The sequence below is a fragment of the Neoarius graeffei genome, chromosome 10, assembly GCF_027579695.1.
Source record: "Neoarius graeffei isolate fNeoGra1 chromosome 10, fNeoGra1.pri, whole genome shotgun sequence".
NCBI lineage: Eukaryota > Metazoa > Chordata > Actinopteri > Siluriformes > Ariidae > Neoarius > Neoarius graeffei.
In genome coordinates this window covers 72710681-72730456 of record NC_083578.1, presented here as the reverse complement: position 1 = coordinate 72730456, position 19776 = coordinate 72710681, and the positions used below count along the sequence as shown (strand labels likewise).

General features: G+C 41.0%; 1 protein-coding gene across 9 annotated transcripts in view; it reads right to left on the bottom strand.

Moving 5' to 3' along the window:
• The window catches only part of LOC132893276 (kelch-like protein 12), a 37701-nt gene extending 32233 nt beyond the window's left edge, over positions 1-5468 (bottom strand). For 2 of the 9 annotated variants that reach the window (XM_060932217.1, XM_060932227.1), the window contains exons 1-2: positions 5165-5468; positions 3741-3990 (exon numbers count right to left, since the gene is read on the bottom strand). In XM_060932217.1, coding sequence (XP_060788200.1) covers positions 3741-3923 — 183 coding nt within the window. In that variant the 5' untranslated portion in view covers positions 3924-3990; positions 5165-5468. Of the gene's footprint in view, positions 1-3740; positions 3991-4728; positions 4811-4912; positions 5117-5149 lie in introns of those variants that run through there. The other 7 variants (XM_060932218.1, XM_060932219.1, XM_060932221.1 and 4 more) reach the window with 7 other exon arrangements.
• Between the last annotated feature and the right edge of the window lie 14308 nt (positions 5469-19776).

Sequence of the window (19776 nt, the reverse complement as noted above, 5' to 3'; positions counted from 1 at the left end):
CTTTTTCCCGAAGCACAGACAAATTCTTGTCTAGTTACTTATACAACTGTAGTTCTATCAACCACAAACCACTGAATTGCTTTCTTGGTTTCTTATTAGTTGTTTCTGGACATGGGCATTTACCACTAACAAGATTTATATACTCTAACCTTTGGGTCAAATTTTACTCTGAATCAGGATTTAAATCTACCAGCTGGATGCATACAGTGCAAGGGATACTGAAACCATCCAAGATGGCCACTGCAAGTACAGTTAGTTAGTACCCATCTTTGGGTTCTTGGGGTGCTGTAGAGAGTTCTGTAGTGCTCCTTGGGAAACACTAGTAAAGTATGAAAAACACATTCACCACAGATGGGAAATGACAGGAATCTATGGTTTGCTATGGAGGACTGATTATCTGTAGCTCAGATTACATTCAAAAGCTCCATATAGAGTACATGAGGTCTGACATGTACAAGGGGAGAAAACAAAGGGAAACATGGCTGTCTGACAGCAGTGTATGTCTTTGTTGGAAAGTTGAATTTCTTCATTTTGTTTAAATTTGCTCATGTGTGTTTTACATGGTGGCGCAAAGATATGAATTTTATCTTCAAGTGGTGAAATATTTTTCAACATGAGAACATAAACTTCATATCTTCATGCCACCGTGTGATTTTCTTTTGATTATATAGACACATCCACCAACAAAGAGTACACAAATTTATCAAAACAATTCAACATCCTCACAAGTGACATACGGTTATAATAAGTGTCATGGTTTTTGCTCTCCATATCCTGGATGTAGTTTGTATGAAAAACAGGAGTGGCATATTTCCCAGTAAAATACTCGTGTCATATAATTATTTATTTTTTTTCGCGGTCCGGTTTCCATCAAATCCCGCGCTCTGATTGGCTGGCGAGCGGGTCCGTATCCTACGATACGGATCCCAGTTACAGACCTCTGGCGACTCGCTCGTTCACAACAACAAACATAGGAGCATTTTTTGTCAACATTTATCTTTTTTTAAATATAAGATTTATTTATAAGATTATCAAATCTTATTACACAAATAGAACTTTATGGTTCAAATGAGAAGCGTTATGTTTGGAGAAAGGAAAACACTGCATTCCAGCATAAGAACCTTATCCCATCTGTGAAACATGGTGGTGGTAGTATCATGGTTTGGGCCTGTTTTGCTGCATCTGAGCCAGGACAACTTGCCATCATTGATGGAACACTGAATTATACCAGTGAATTCTAAAGGACAATGTCAGGACATCGGTCCATGAACTGAATCTCAAGAGAAGGTGGGTCATGCAGCAAGACCTGTTCTGTTCACCCTAAACACACAAGTCGTTCTACCAAAGAATGGTTAAAGAAGAATAAAGTTAATGTTTTGGAATGGCCAAGTCAAAGTCCTGACCTTAATCCAATTGAAATGCTGTGGAAGGACCTGAAGCGAGCAGTTCATGTGAGGAAACCCACCAACATCCCAGAGTTGAAGCTGTTCTGTACGGAGGAACGGGCTAAAATTCCTCCAAGCCGGTGTGCAGGACTGATCAACAGTTACCAGAAACGTTTGGTTGCAGTTATTGCTGCACAAGGGGGTCACACCAGATACTGAAAGCAAAGGTTCACATACTTTTGCCACTCACAGATATGTAATATTGGATCATTTTCCTCAATAAATAAATGACCAAGTATAATATTTGTCTCATTTGTTTAACTGGGTTCTCTTTATCTACTTTTAGGACTTCTGTGAAAATCTGATGATGTTTTAGGTCATATTTATGCAGAAATATTGAAAATTCTAAAGGGTTCACAAACTTTCAAGCACCACTATAGATGACATATCAAATGTTTAAACTGAGAAAATGTATCATTTAAAGAGGAAAATTCGGTGATTTTTAAATTTCATGACAACAACACATCTCAAAAAAGTCGGGACAAGGCCATGTTTACCACTGTGAGACATCCCCTTTTCTCTCTACAACAGTCTGTAAACGTCTGGGGACTGAGGAGACAAGTTGCTCAAGTTTAGGGATAGGAATGTTAACCCATTCTTGTCTAATGTAGGATTCTAGTTGCTGAACTGTCTTAGGTCTTTTTTGTCGTATCTTCCGTTTTATGATGCGCCAAATGTTTTCTATGGGTGAAAGATCTGGACTGCAGGCTGGCCAGTTCAGTACCCGGACCCTTCTTCTACGCAGCCATGATGCTGTAATTGATGCAGTATGTGGTTTGGCATTGTCATGTTGGAAAATGCAAGGCCTTCCCTGAAAGAGACGTCGTCTGGATGGGAGCATATGTTGCTCTAGGACCTGGATATACCTTTCAGCATTGATGGTGTCTTTCCAGATGTGTAAGCTGTCCATGCCACACGCACTAATGCAACCCCATACCACCAGAGATGCAGGCTTCTGAACTGAGCGCTGATAACAACTTGGGTCGTCCTTCTCCTCTTTAGTCCGAATGACACGGCGTCCCTGATTTCCATAAAGAACTTCAAATTTTGATTCGTCTGACCACAGAACAGTTTTCCACTTTGCCACAGTCCATTTTAAATGAGCCTTGGCCCAGAGAAGACGTCTGCGCTTCTGGATCATGTTTAGATACGGCTTCTTCTTTGAACTATAGAGTTTTAGCTGGCAACGGCGGATGGCACGGTGAATTGTGTTCACAGATAATATTCTCTGGAAATATTCCTGAGCCCATTTTGTGATTTCCAATACAGAAGCATGCCTGTATGTGATGCAGTGCCGTCTAAGGGCCCGAAGATCATGGGCACCCAGTATGGTTTTCCGGCCTTGACCCTTACGCGCACAGATTCTTCCAGATTCTCTGAATCTTTTGATGATATTATGCACTGTAGATGATATGTTTAAACTCTTTGCAATTTTACACTGTCAAACTCCTTTCTGATATTGCTCCACTATTTGTCGGCGCAGAATTAGGGGGATTGGTGATCCTCTTCCCATCTTTACTTCTGAGAGCCGCTGCCACTCCAAGATGCTCTTTTTATACCCAGTCATGTTAATGATCTATTGCCAATTGACCTAATGAGTTGCAATTTGGTCCTCCAGCTGTTCCTTTTTTGTACCTTTAACTTTTTCAGCCTCTTATTGCCCCTGTCCCAACTTTTTTGAGATGTGTTGCTGTCATGAAATTTCAAATGAGCCAATACTTGGCATGAAATTTCAGAATGTCTCACTTTCGACATTTGATATGTTGTCTATGTTCTATTGTGAATACAATATCAGTTTGAGATTTGTAAAATTATTGCATTCCGTTTTTATTTACAATTTGTACTTTGTCCCAACGTTTTTGGAATCAGGGTTGTATATTCTATCTACATTCACAAAAAATAAAAATGCTCTGTTTCCCAAAATCCAGTGAATGTGGATAGACAAACAGTTATTCCACTCAATCTCGTCGTATATGGCATATAGCTGCCTCGGCGCGATCAGCTCATGTATGACTCAATTTCATGGGATAACTTTTTACATATATCGAATACTATATCATGCATCGCTGTGATGTAGCTACAAGGTCTCAGCATGCACGGCCAACAGCACAAGATAATATCCAGGTGATTCTCACTACCCCTAGTGGCTAGAAGAGGTGAAACAAGTATGAAGGTGGCAGATGTGTCATGCTTTCAGAATGAAAACACCATTAAAGCACCTACACTAGTAATTTCAGACCAGTTCAACAATACAACATTCTCAATATACCAAACGTTTCTGTTCTTTGCACTTACCTCACTTGTGAACATGGCACAGAAGTAATCACTACAGGCAGCCAGCACGATGCGGTGGGCGGGAAAGTCTGTGTTCTCCACTCTCAGGGTGATGTCACACAGCGTGTTGCTCTTCCTCAAGGCATTCATGGCATTCAGGATGGACTTGGCATGTGAATTGGTCATGATGTCCTTAGGCGCCATGACAACAGGCGACGGGGGGGAACGACACTTCCACAGGCAGTGCAGGATGATGAACTATGATGTGGCTCTGTGACCATAAAACAAAACATCTCAGTATAAAATGGTGGATTGCATTCTCATTACCCATACACGTCTGCACAAAAACAGTTCACTTTTGTGAGCACAGATAAAGTACAATTCAACAATAGCATACTGTGTGAGTACAGTGCTGTCTAAGATGCCTCAATTCCATTTTATACACCTTCAATATGATATCAGAGACAGGAGTATTAAGACGAAGAAGGAGCCTTTGTCACATGCATGCATGCATGCACACACCAGAATCGAATTTATTGCCAAGTACGTTCTCACATACAAGGAATTTGCTTTGGTTGTTGATGCTTAACAGCTAAGATAAAAGAATACAAAAGACAAAGAGTAGTTATATAAATAGAATAAAATATATATATACAAATTTGAAAAGTGGACATATTTAAGGGGTATATGCATGGGTTGTTTTGAAGTCTAAGCTGTCCAGTATGTCCCAGAATGTGCAAAAACAGGTCACAGGATGATGATGATGATGATGAGTCATGACATGAATGTGTGAGAAGAAGAAGGGAATATGTGCAGTGGATTAAATAAATAAATAGCCAAGCTGTACACTGTGTGCTGGAATGCACTCAAACTAGTATAATAATTACTGACACAACCAGGGATGCATAAATTTCCTTCTCAAAAGTAAAACCTTTGCTTATTTTTCAACTCGTACGGACAAAATAGTTAAAATATAAAATTTAAGCCATAGCTGTCTTGAGAGACTTACTGTTCACTAAGTCGTGTCCTAACTTGGCTAGTTATCTGGCTACTCAGACAGAACACTTAGCCATTTAATAACACACCGGTTTTATATTCAGCTCATGACGTTATCACTGTTTTCATATTAAAGGCCTGAGACGTCACAAATGACACAATTAGCAGACATTTAGTAATTATAAAAGTAAAATCACTTCGCCAGTGGACACTGGAGCAGTTGGGCTAACAGTTAGCCACACAGCAGGTCCTGTCTCTGCTAGATATCCGGTTAGCCTGTTAGCTAAAGCTTCCTACCTGACAGCCTACATTGCCGTTACTCGCTCTAGCCTGTTGTTATCTACCTGAACCACATCATGGCTACTACACAAATAAAAAATAAATGTTTATCAGCTATTATGTGGCCAAACCACACGAATAAAAAGCGCACCCACATTAATTATACACACCGGTAAGAGCAGAGGCGTGCGCGCACACACTCACTCAGTGTGGGGTGTAAATGTAGCTAAGCGTTAGCGCTGCACCCTCCGGCCGAAGAGTCATCCTCTACCGGAAGAACGAGCTAGATAATACAACGCCTCAGCAAAATAATCAAGTGTATTCTTCCCTCAATTCCGCAAACTATTGCAAGTAAAACGGATAAAAGTGGACGGAGCTGCAACTTCTCCTCAATCAAAACACTGCATGTCACTCCGGAACGAAAAGAACGTAAACACCGAGGACAGGCGCGTTAACGGCGCCGCCATCTTTGAGAGGGCAATTTTCGACTACCATCTATGAGAGGGCGGTGTCAACGGCGCCGCCATCTTTGAGAGGGCAACTTTCTACCACCATCTTTGAGAGGGCGGTGTCAACGGCGCCGCCATCTTTGAGAGGGACATTTTCGACCACCATCTTTGAGAGGGCAGTGTCAACGGCGCCGCCATCTTTGAGAGGGCAATTTTCTCCTCCTCCTCCTCCTTCTTTTTCTTCCCTGGCGCTTGACACGATACATTAGAGATAGGCGATACCAAGTAACACTAGGACTAGTATCCTGATACTGATATTTTTAGAAGTCTTCTTGTGTATACAAAAACAGAAAATATTTGTAATTTTTATTATTAAAATTGGCGGCACGGTGGTGTAGTGGTTAGCGCTGTCGCCTCACAGCAAGAAGGTCCGGGTTCGAGCCCCGTGGCCGGCGAGGGTCTTTCTGTGTGGAGTTTGCATGTTCTCCTCGTGTCCGCGTGGGTTTCCTCCGGGTGCTCCGGTTTCCCCCACAGTCCAAAGACATGCAGGTTAGGTTAACTGGTGACTCTAAATTGACCGTAGGTGTGAATGTGAGTGTGAATGGTTGTCTGTGTCTATGTGTCAGCCCTGTGATGACCTGGCGACTTGTCCAGGGTGTACCCCGCCTTTCGCCCGTAGTCAGCTGGGATAGGCTCCAGCTTGCCTGCGACCCTGTAGAACAGGATAAAGCGGCTAGAGATAATGAGATGAGATGAGATTATTAAAATTGGTAAATGAAGAAGAAGAAGCCTTTATTTGGTCCTATGTACACTCAAGCACAGCGAACAAAATTCCTCCTCATTTAACCCATCAAAAGCAGTGAACACACAGACATGCACACACCCAGAGCAGTGGGCAGCTATGCACCTGGAGAGCACACACGAGTAAGAGCAGAGACGCATTTAAAACGCCTCTGCTCTTTTTGATGCAGATATCAATATATTTTAAAGCTTTGGCACTGCTATGAAAAACTATAAAAGACAAGACTTCTCTATTTTGTTTTTCATGTTTAATGATGACAATAATAAAACACAGGAGTTATTCTTCACATAAATAAGCTCAAAATTGTTCAACACATTGCTTCACATTAACTGGAAATTTGGGTAATGGACCATTCGATAACAGTGATACATTTGTGCTCAGATGATGGCTGACAAAAGAGTTATATTCACTATAGATAGCTTTTTTCCTGAAGATATTAGCAACCAGGCAGGCAAGCTGGAGCCTATCCCAGCTGACTATGGGTGAGAGGCGGGGTACACCCTGGACAAGTCGCCAGGTCATCACAGGGCTGACGCATAGAGACAAACAACCATTCACACTCACATTCACACCTACGGTCAATTTAGAGCCACCAGTTAGCCTAACCTGTATGTCTTTGGACTGTGGAGGAAACCGGAGCACCTGGAGGAAACCCACGCGAACACGGGGAGAACATGCAAACTCCACACAGAAAGGTCCTTGCCAGCCGCTGGGCTTGAACCCAGGACCTTCTTGCTGTGAGGCGACAGTGCTAACCACTACGCCACCGTGCCGCCCCTATTAGCAATCTATGCCTTTAAAATAATCTATGTTTTAGAAATCCTGAGCAATGTAAGCTATAAAGTATTTGTTTTTCTTTTTGAAAATGTGTTGAGTAGCATGCTGGCTGCATAGGTTACAACAATAGTTTACATCATCATCTTCCCCAGCACTGTTGCCAGGTTGGGGTCCATGTGGACCCTATTGAGCCACATGTCATGTTAATTGGAGAATAGTTTTACACCGGAGGCCCTTCCTGCTGCAACACTCCCATTTCTGGGCTTGAGAAACAACCATTCACACCTATGGATAATTTAGAGTAGCCAGTTAGCCTAGCTGCATGTCTTTGGACTGTTGAGGAAACCAGAGCACCTCAAGGAAACCCACGCAGACATGGGGAGAACATGCAAACTCCACACAGAAGAGCCCCCGTTAGTCACTGAGTTGGAATCCAGAACCTTCTTGCTGTGAGGCGACAGTGCTAACCACTACACCACCGTGCCGCCCCATGGCAATAGTTTACCTGGGCGTTAACTCTGTATCCTACAGCAATACCATGATTACAATAAAAACATAGTTATACTGGATCAATGAAATAAGATAAATGTGTGACTGCAATATTCTGCATGTCAAGAAATAACCTGTATTTCCTGCTTACTTTTCAAATGGTGAATCTGTTATCACTGGTTACCTGGATAAAGCCTGTCTCTCTGAGAGAGAAATGTGCTTCCCTCTATCAGAAGTGGGGCTGTTTTCCTGTGCTCTCTCCACCTCTCTTCACTTCTGCTGTACCTTGTTGTGCTCTTTTGTGTGGCAATTTTTTTTAACCGTTTCAACAGATTTGCAGTATTGCAACAATACCTAAGTTTTCACATTTTGCTTCAGTGTTGTTCAACATAGTGAAACAGCTCCAAATGATGCTGTGTTTCCTCTCTGCCAAAGAAGGAGGAAGGAAAACTAGTTCCTATCTTAACCAACAATTTTAAAAATGAATAAAAAATTAAAAGAAATGAATGAAATCAGCCCTTTAAAGCAGCATCTGGTATCGATTTTCTAATATAAGGATCGATTTTCAAAACTGAACAATGAGGATCTAAATATCGCTCTTTTATGGTATCGATCCACCCATCCTTCTTCTATCTACATCATTGTCTTGTATTAGTGCCCTCTTCAGGGCAGTTTGCTACTACCACTGGCTGTGCGCATTCTATGATGGGGTTCTATGATGGAAAAGTCCATCAAACATTCTTTTCTTTGAGCCCTATTTTCTCCACAATGCTGAATGATGGCTTCTTTCCTCTGACTCTTGCCTGCAAATCTTTTTCTTTCGGTTGCTCCCTTACATTCAGGGTCGCCACAGCGGATCTCATCTCATCTCATCTCATCTCATCTCATCTCATCTCATCATCTCTACCCGCTTTATCCTGTTCTACAGGGTCGCAGGCAAGCTGGAGCCTATCCCAGCTGACTACGGGCGAAAGGCAGGGTACACCCTGGACAAGTCACCAGGTCATCACAGGGCTGACGCATAGACACAGACAACCATTCACACTCACATTCACACCTACGGTCAATTTAGAGTCACCAGTTAACCTAACCTGCATGTCTTTGGACTGTGGGGGAAACCGGAGCACCCGGAGGAAACACATGCGGACACGGGGAGAACATGCAAACTCCGCACAGAAAGGCCCTCACCAGCCATGGGGCTCGAACCCGGACCTTCTTGCTGTGAGGCGACAGCGCTAACCACTACACCACCGTGCCGCCCCACAGCGGATCTGTTCCACATATTTGATTTGGCATAGGTTTTTACACCGGATGCCCTTTCTGACGCAACCCTCCCCAATCTATCCGGGCTTGGGACTGGCAATAAGTATGCACTGTCTTGTACAAACCCCAGGGGGTGGGTATTTTACCTAATCTGCATGTCTTTGAACTGTGGGGGAAACCGAAGCACCCAAAGGAAACCCACGTAGACATGGGGAGAACATGCAAACTCCACACACAAAGGCCCCCATCAGCCGTGACGTTAGAACCAGGAACCTTCTTGCTGTGCAGCAACATTGCTAACCACTACACCACCGTGCCACCCAGACTCTCAGTTACTGGACAGTGGTCACAGATTCCTGGTCGATGTTTCCCTGTTAACTCCAGTTATTCATGTTGTCTTGTATGTCCTATTTTTATCCTTATAACTATTCCTCTTTAGTGTAAAATCCCACCACCTACCTTTGGATAGATTGCATATAAACATCTTCTTGTCTATTTACCCAGCTTTGCTGCCACTTCTTTCTCAGCGGGACTGATAATTAACGAAGGTTTTCTACACTGTGCTACATTTGGGCACAAGAATAGTTGACCAAGCAAGAAAAGGAATCACTTTTCACAAGTTATAACACATACAGTATCTGTGTTTTTATGACTGAAGTTATATATCTGCTAGTAAGGTGGGAGAAGGAGTTTAAGGTAGATTATTTTGGACTTTTGTGGAACCAAGTACAACAGCAACCACCAATAATCATAAGAAAATCATACATAGAGGATATTACATAGTTGCACAAAGATATGAAGTTTATCTTCAAGTGGTGAACATATTCACAAGTGAGTGAAGTGAATGAGTGAAAATATTTTCGACATGAGAAGATAAACTTAATGTCTTTGCACCATCGTGTAATGTTATTTATATTATGTGAACACATCCACAAGAAAAAACCCCACCAGTTAATCAAAATAATTTTAATTTTGAACCGGTTCACCATTATGACAACGCGCATCAAGTCAGCGGGAAAACACTGTGAGTGACGTCATCAGAGTGAAATATCGGGAATTATTATACATACAGGACACTTTTTCTATGGAAAAAAACATATTCTTTTCCCTTCTAGCGGGTTTCATTCATTTGGCTTGATAGCATGCAATATTATTAGCATATCGCTTAACCTATGTGTATTACGTCACTTTACCCAATGGAGAATAAGCATGTAATATCATTACAATATTGCACCTTGTCAAGACAACATGACATCACACGTCAGAGCTGATGCAAAATCCAATGATAAAACTTTTCTGCTGCGTATGCACAGAATCATTTCTTTGTCCGCCGGGAAAAAGAGGAGACAAGGCTAATCCAGTGCTACTGCTAGGATTAGCTATGCTATAATTAAGCACAAAATAAATAAACTGAAATCTGAAACTAAAGACGCACTGAACACCCAAAAGGCTACCAAAACTTCATTAGATATTCTTCATGTATATTTACAAGAGAAAAACACCAACAGACATCGAAAAACTGGAAAAGAGACATGTCAAAGATGTAAAACTAATGCGCTAGCAAGTGACCGTGACAGTTTGTAAACAAACATGGCTGCGAGGTTTGCTTTGTTAAAAGCGGAAGATTTTGAGAGAATTTTAGCTGCCAGGTCGCTCTGTTGTGTGTAGTTGCCGATGTTGATTTAAAAAGTAACTAAGTAAATTACACAGGGAAAATAATTAAGTATGAGTGAAAAATACTGTGGTGAGTGTGCATGGAAGAAGAGTCTGGAGTTTTTTGGTTGTTAGCCGCTGCTACTGATGAACGCTACAGCGGCTGGAAGGTGAATTCACTGCTGTGTTGATGAATGCTACAGCGGCTGTAGGTGACTTCAATGCCGCACTAACAGCACCAACTTGCGGGTAAGCTAGCATTGCCCTTCGAGAATGCTGATATGAAGAGAGTGTCTCTGTCTCCGACTTGTTCAATATCATGCTAGCTGAATGGAATATATCCGATAGACCACTCAACGCCAGCCAATATTATTTAAATATGTTACTCAGATCCGTGATGTATTTAATTTGAAAAATGAGTTTTTCAACACGAGAAGATAAACTTCATGTCTTCAAGCCAACGTGTGATGTTCTTTTTATTCTATAAACACATTCACAGACAAAAGTACCCAAATTTATCAAAACTATTAATTGATTTCCTCATGAATGACATATAGAGATTTAAATCACGGTTTTGGTTCTCCATGTCCCAGATGTAGCTCGTATGAAAAATACAAGTGGTGTATTTCCCAGTAAAATACTCATGTCCATATAACATAAAAGGATATGAAGAAGTGAGGCTAAGCTTGATTTTTTTTCTAACCCAGACTGTAAATTCATGTGGCATCTCAGTGACACAGAGTGAAATGCCCCCAGATTGATGCTATTTCTCAGCCTATGTCACTGACACATCCGTAACACATCATTAGCACTAAGTGCTCAGCAAGAACAGAAGGCTTTAGTATTTGGTTTCCATTTGGTTATTTTTTTGGGGGGAACCATTTCATAACATCCTGGGAAAGTTTTATTTTGGCTAACAAAGTTCAGGCCTGATGCCAAAATGTTCTGGGAACTTTAAAACACAACATTTTCTTATGGTTATATAAAAACTGACAAAGAAGGTTCACCAAATGTTCATGCTCACCCATGGGTATGTTCAGCATGAGTTGAAATATTTGTTAACATTTCTTAAAGTTCACATTTACTATAGAAAATAAGTTTGAGCTCATTTTTGTTTACAACATGCTTTATGTGGGCGGCACGGTGGTGTAGTGGTTAGCGCTGTCGCCTCACAGCAAGAAGGTCCTGGGTTCGAGCCCCATGGCCGGCGAGGGCCTTTCTGTGCGGAGTTTGCATGTTCTCCCCGTGTCCGCGTGGGTTTCCTCCGGGTGCTCCGGTTTCCCCCACAGTCCAAAGACATGCAGGTTAGGTTAACTGGTGACTCTAAATTGACCGTAGGTGTGAATGTGAGTGTGAATGGTTGTCTGTGTCTATGTGTCAGCCCTGTGATGACCTGGCGACTTGTCCAGGGTGTACCCCGCCTTTCGCCCGTAGTCAGCTGGGATAGGCTCCAGCTTGCCTGCGACCCTGTAGAAGGATAAAGCGGCTAGAGATAATGAGATGAGCTTTATGTACAAACTCTGTTTGTTTCCATCACCAAAATGATTGGAGTGTAATGAAAGTCTCCAAAGCAGAGATTTAGTTTTGCATTGGACAAGATAACACTGGCTCATATCCTGGACCCTGTTTGTCGTGTTTTGTCTATTTGCAATGAATATATGGATCATTCCATGATGTTTTGAATGGCAAATGTTGTTTTTTCTTCTTTGATTAATCTGCAGATAAATTTTTGCCTACTCTATATATGATATGATGCCACCAACAAAATACTTATTATTATTATTATTATTATTATTATTATTATTATTATTATTATTTCTGTCAACTTTGTTAGAAGTGGTTATGTTTTCACCTCCATTTGTTTGTCTGTTTCCAATGTAACTCAAAAAGTAATGAATGGATTTTGATGAAATTTTGAGGAAAGGTGGGCCATAGGCCAAGGAACAATTGATTAGATTTTGATGAAATTTGGTGGACAGCTTTAGTATTATTCTAGGTTGAAGTGATTTGATTTTGATGTTGATAATATGTAGCCTGGTGGAGGTATGCACTCTACTGAGTGCCCATCTAATTCTTCTTCTTCTTCTTCTTCTTCTTCTTATTATTATTATGGACAGCACAATGATGTAGTGGTGAGCACTGTCGTCTCACAGCAAGAAGGTCCAGGTTCGAGCCCCGTGGCCGACGAGGGACTTTCTGTGTGGCGTTTGCATGTTCTCCCCATGTCTGCATGGGTTTCCTCCAGGTGCTCCGGTTTCCCCCACAGTCCAAAGACATGCAGGTTAGGTTAACTGGTGGCTCTAAAGTGACCGTAGGTGTGAATGTGAGTGTGAATGGTTGTTTGTCTCTATGTGTCAGCCCTGTGATGACCTGGCGACTTGTCCAGGGTGTACCCCGCCTTTCGCCCGTAGTCAGCTGGGATAGGCTCCAGCTTGCCTGCGACCCTGTAGAAGGATAAAGCGGCTAGAGATAATGAGATGAGCTTTATGTACAAACTCTGTTTGTTTCCATCACCAAAATGATTGGAGTGTAATGAAAGTCTCCAAAGCAGAGATTTAGTTTTGCATTGGACAAGATAACACTGGCTCATATCCTGGACCCTGTTTGTCGTGTTTTGTCTATTTGCAATGAATATATGGATCATTCCATGATGTTTTGAATGGCAAATGTTGTTTTTTTTTCTTTGATTAATCTGCAGATAAATTTTTGCCTACTCTATATATGATATGATGCCACCAACAAAATACTTATTATTATTATTATTATTATTATTATTATTATTATTTCTGTCAACTTTGTTAGAAGTGGTTATGTTTTCACCTCCATTTGTTTGTCTGTTTCCAATGTAACTCAAAAAGTAATGAATGGATTTTGATGAAATTTTGAGGAAAGGTGGGCCATAGGCCAAGGAACAATTGATTAGATTTTGATGAAATTTGGTGGACAGCTTTAGTATTATTCTAGGTTGAAGTGATTTGATTTTGATGTTGATAATATGTAGCCTGGTGGAGGTATGCACTCTACTGAGTGCCCATCTAATTCTTCTTCTTCTTCTTCTTCTTCTTCTTATTATTATTATTATTATTATGGACAGCACAATGATGTAGTGGTGAGCACTGTCGTCTCACAGCAAGAAGGTCCAGGTTCGAGCCCCGTGGCCGACGAGGGACTTTCTGTGTGGCGTTTGCATGTTCTCCCCATGTCTGCATGGGTTTCCTCCAGGTGCTCCGGTTTCCCCCACAGTCCAAAGACATGCAGGTTAGGTTAACTGGTGGCTCTAAAGTGACCGTAGGTGTGAATGTGAGTGTGAATGGTTGTTTGTCTCTATGTGTCAGCCCTGTGATGATCTGGCGACTTGTCCAGGGTGTACCCCGCCTCTCGTCCATAGTCAGCTGGGATAGGCTCCAGCTTGCCCACGACCTTGCACAGGATAAGCAGTTACATATTATGGATGGATGGATTATTATTATGTGATAGTTGTGGTTTTAGGAGGAGGACCAAGACTAGATTTGGCCCCGAAAGGTCACCAGTTCGATTTCCTGGACCAGCAAGAACGGCTGAAGTGCCCTTGAGCAAGGTACCTAACCCCTAACTGCTCCCCGGGCTGCTCTGGGTATGTTGTACGTGGCTCTGGATAAGAGCATCTGCTAAATGCCTGTAATGTAATGTGGATCGAACACAATCTCCATCCTGGGGGAAGAGGATGAAATGGTGGAGGGATATAGATTCTTGTGTATTCACCTTGAAAACAGACTGGATTGGAAATACAACACTGAGGCTGTCTATAGGAAGACACAGAGCAGACTCGACTTCTTGAGGAACCTCAGGTTCTTTCATTTAATGTGTGCAGAAACATGTTGCACATCTTTTACTAGTCTATTGTTGCTTGTGCAATTTTCTTTGCAGCCATATGTTGGGGCAGCAGCATCAGAGCCAGTGACACTAAAAAACTGAACAAGTAGATAAAGAAGGCTGTTTTGTTCTGGGGATGACTTTGGAGCCCTTAGAGTTGGTTGTTGAGAAAAGGAAGTTGCACAAACTGCTCAACATAATGGATCACATTTTACATCCCCTGCACGACCTACTGGTCAGACAGGAAAATGTTTACAGTTAGAAGCTCCTTCAACTCCGCTGTAACAAGGACAGCTACAGGAAGTCTTTCCTGCCCTCTGTAATTTTATATATATATATATATATATATATATATATATATATATATATATATATATATATATATATATATATTCAGATTAATTCTATTATTATTATTTTATTTATACTATTTTTAGTGTATTTCTTACCTAGTAGTATACATGGTTTGTATAGATATATAATTTATAAATACTTTTTTTTTAATAACCTACCTCATTGTCTGTTTTGTGTAAGTATGAGGGTTTTCATGATTCATTTGAATTTGCTATTGCAGCACTGCAATTTCACTTTGGGGATTAATAAAGTAATCAATCAATCAATCAATCAATCAATCAATCAATCAATCAATCAATCAATCAATCAATCAATCAATCAATCAATCAATCAATCAATCAATCAATCAATCCATCTATCTATCTATCTATCTATTTGAAAGCCAATGTCCCTGTCCTGTTTTATGAGATACAAAGGTAATGGGAACATTATGATAGCCAACCAGGTTTGTGTCTGGATGATTCAGCATATGTATTTCTGTGTACATTAGGGTCGTGCGCGCGCTGCGCACTGTCGATGTGTATAAAATGGACTGGGGGGATAAACCAGTGAGAGCTTGTTTATTGTAATGTTAGTTTGTGAGAGAGCTTGTTTATTGTAATGCTAGTCTGTGAGAGTTTGTTTACTGTTATGCTAGTTTGTGGGTTAGCTTGTTTACTGTAATGCTAGTTTGTGAGAGCTTTATTGTAATGCTAGTTTGTAGGTTAGTTTGTTTATTGCAATGCTAGTTTGTGAGAGAGCTTGTTTATTGCAATGCTAGTTTGTGAGAGCTTGTTTATTGTAATGCTATACAATACAATTCTGGCCTAACATTACTCAGTACTGTGCTTATCACCATGTACATCACCTATTTGAACACCAGAAGCCTGAAGTCCTTTTTGACGCTGGACGAAAACAGCTCACTGAAAGTGTGCAAGATCACTTTACTGCAGCACCTTGTGTACGGCAACGACTATGACGCTGTCTGCATCAGTGAAACATGGTTGAACAGTACCGTAATGAACAGTGAACTTCTACCGGGGTACAATATCTACTGCCATGACAGGAATGGAAGAACCGGTGGAGGTGTTCTAATTGCAGTCAAGGACAACATACAATCTGTTCGCCGTCAAGATCTTGAACGAGATGGCACTGAACTAGTTGTTGTTGAACTTGTTAGGCCTCGTTGTAAATCTGTGATGCTTTGCACCTTTTACCGTCCTCCTGATTCCACTCTTGATGTCCTACATTACTTGAACTCTGCACTTCAAAGCGCACTGGAATACAGCCAAATTATCCTTGTTGGAGACTTTAACCTGCCTGCCATTGATTGAACTGACTCATCAGCCCCCACAAACTCCGGGGGACGTGCAGACGAGGATACTTTCTGCCATCTTCTTGGGGACAATTTTCTCCATCAGTTCATCCAAGGGCCTACCCACATCGCTGGAAACAAACTTGATCTACTGCTCTGTAATTGTCCTGAAATTGTCCAGGGAGTCCGCACGACATCTGCTGAGCAACATGGTTTTCCAACCGATCACCACCTTGTGGAATTTCAGTTAAAATTGAAGTTTTCAAGACCCAGACAAGTTAAGCGATGAATTTATGACTACAAACATGGTAACTTTAAAGACCTACGTAGCTCCTTGCTCAATGCCCCATTCAACGCCACTCCTATTCCTGAAGTCGACAACCTTACATCTGCTGTGGCTGAACATATTTCCGTTAAAACAATAAAGGATGTGCACTCTCCTCCCTGGATTGATAGCAAAGTTCGACATCTGATAAGAAAGAAATATCAAGCACTGAGGAAATATCACTTAAACAAAATTGAATCCCGTAAGCTGAAATTACACGCTCTGAGCCAGAACATCAAGTACTTGATCAGACAGAAGCATCGAGAGTACTTGGAGAAAATTGAGATCTCACTCAGTACCAACTCCAAGGTGTTCTGGAGCTATCATAAAGCCATTCTTCGTCATCGAACAAATCAGAACGCTATAATATCCTACCAGCAGGAATCTTCCAAGACTCCATATGGAAGAGCTCAACTCTTCAATTCTTACTTCTCCTCCATATTTCTTCCTAAGAATTTCAACACAGATGTAGGAATGCCATCATTACCTATAAAGGTTAACGAGGAACTACGCGAACTCTCACTCACAGAGAATGAAGTACTGAACTGTTTGAGTGCTTTGGAAGTTATGAAGGCTTGCGGCCCTGACGGTATTCCTCCTCTCTTTCTAAAAGAATGCAGTCAAGAAATTGCACCTAGCATTTGTGCTCTTTTTAACCATTCATTGAGCACTGGTCGTCTGCCTCCTGAGTGGAAATCTGCTGATGTCACACCCATCCACAAGAGAGACTCCAAGGAACTAGTTGAAAACTATAGACCTTTTTAGCTTCTGCCCATCATAAGCAAGGTATTTGAACGCTGTGTCTACAACAGAATCTACGACCACATGTTGAACCTGATTACCACTGCACAGCATGGATTCCTCAGACATCGCTCTTGTGTTACTCAGCTACTCTCCATACTCCACACTATTGGAGAATCCCTTGACAAGAACACTCAAGTAGATATTATCTACCTAGATTTTGCCAAAGCATTCGACAAAGTCAACCATAAGATCCTTTTAAGTAAGCTAAGATTGTACGGCATCGGTGGGATGCTCCTGAACTGGTTTGAGGACTACTTAAATGGTCGTTCTCAGAGTTGTTGTCGATGGTCTTGCATCTTCCTGGGCTCCAGTCACCTCTGGAGTACCTCAAGACAGCATCTTGGGTCCTCTTCTTTTTGTCATGTTCATTAACGATCTTCTTGATGTCATTCCCAAGAAAACCACGGCTGCTATGTATGCTGATGACACCAAGATATTCCATAAAGTTGCTTCCCATGGCGACTGCGAAGATCTTCAGAATGCACTGTCAAGGCTTAACGCTTGGAGCTTTAGCAACAACATCAAATTCAATGGCTCGAAGTGTAAGCTGCTGACAGTGACACGCAAGAAAAGTCCAAACCTGTATGATTACCACCTTGGCATAGATGTAATCCAACGCGTACAAAAGGAAAACGATCTCAGAGTCACCATTACAAGCAACCTTAACTGGGACAAGCATATTAGAACCATCACAGCCAAAGCTAACAAACTTCTTGGTATGCTCAAGAGGACATGCTGACCGATGCAAGATGCAGAAGAACACTATACCTAGCACATGTAAAATCTCAGCTAGTGACTGCTTCTGAGGTTTGGTCACCCAGCCTGTTTAAACTCAAAGAACAGATAGAAAGAGTCCAGCAACGTGCCACCAGATGGATCCTCAGGACCAAGATTAGGGAAACCACTTATAAAGAAAAACTAAAGAACTTGGACTTACTCCCTCTCTGCTATGATAGAGAGATTAAGGACTTGATGTTCTTTTATAAATCTTTATATGGACAAACAAACCTTAATGTTCATGATTTTGTCAAATTCACCAAACATAGATGTACTCGTCTTACTCAGAACCCCAGTATCGTTCTTGAAACATCTCTTTGTAAAACCACTACATTTCAAGCATCTTACTTTAATAGGATAGTTTGCTTCTGGAATGCCATCTGTAAAGAGGCGCCAACTAGTATTTTTTCTAGTTGTTCTCAATTTAAATTGTTTCTAAAGCATAAATACTTCTCTTTGCTTGAGGACACATTTGTTGATTTGATATGTACTTGGTCACTAGTTCGCAAGTGTCCTTGTCATCATACTTGATAAAAACCGAATCTTAGTGACTTTATTTGATTTTATTTGTCTGAACTCTAGTGATTATTTTTGATTGTTATTCATAGATCTTAGTTCACGAGTTATTAATTTTTTTTTAACCATAATTGAATTTTATTTAATTCTTCAAGTTAATTGTTCTATTTTTTTTAAAGTTAGTCAAAAGGAAATGCCTAGCATGGGACTTAGAGTCCTGTTCGCACTTTTCTCTTTGGGTAGTCCTATGTATTCTGTAATTTTCCTTTCATTGATACTCAATAAAGTTGGGGAAAAAAAAAGTTCTCCAAACCATTCCAGGTTAGTGGAAGGCTCCTGAGTTTAAAATCATTTGAAGGTTGCCAGAACGTTCTCTAAACCATATTATTATACATACAGGCCACTTTTTCCGTGGAATAAAAACATGTATTCTATTCCCTTCTAGTGGGTTTATTAATAGCATGCAATGTTATTAGCATACAGTATCACTTATCCTACATGTATTACGCCACTCTCCCCAATGGAGAATGAGTGTGCAATATTGTTACTATATTGCACATTGTCAAGACAACACAATGTCACACATCGGAGCTCATGCGAAGATCCAATGACAAAACTTTTCTGCTGTGCATGCGCACAATCATTTCTTTGTCAGCCGGGAAAGAGAAAAGACGAAGCTAATCCAGTGCTAGGTTTAAGCACTAAATAAATAAACCGAACCTGAAGATGCACTGAACACCCGAAAGGCTACCAAAACTTCATTATATCTTCTTCACGCATATTTACATGAGAAAAATATACCAACAGACATCGAAAACCTGGAAAAGAGACATGTCGGAGATGTACAACTTCCCCGCTAGCGAGTGACACTGACAGTTGGTAACCAAACATGGCCGCGAGGTTTGCTTCATTAAAAGTGGAAGATTTTGAGAGAATTTTGGCTGCCAGGTCGCTCCATTGTGTGTAGTTGTCAGTGTTGATTTTAAAAGTAACTAAATTATACAGGGAAAATAATAATAATAATAATAATAATAGGCTTGACTGTGCTAGCATTGGCCTTTGCTAACACTACACCAGCTAGAAGGCGACTGGACTGCCGTGCTAACAGCACCAAGTCGCAGAGAAGCTTGCGTTGGCCTTCAAGAATGCTGATATGAAGAGACTGTGTATGTGTAATAATAATGGCTGGATTTTTTTTTTGTGGTCCATCAGATATATTCCATTCAGCTAGTATGATATTAAACGAGTCGAAGACGAGTTCAACATCATGCTAGCTGAATGGATTATATCCGATATACCACTCAGTACCAGTCAATATTATTTAATTATTATACATACAGAAATCTTTTTCAATGGAATAAAAACGTCTTCTATTCCCTTCTAGCGGGTTTCATTCAATTGGTTTGATAGCATGCGATATTCTTAGC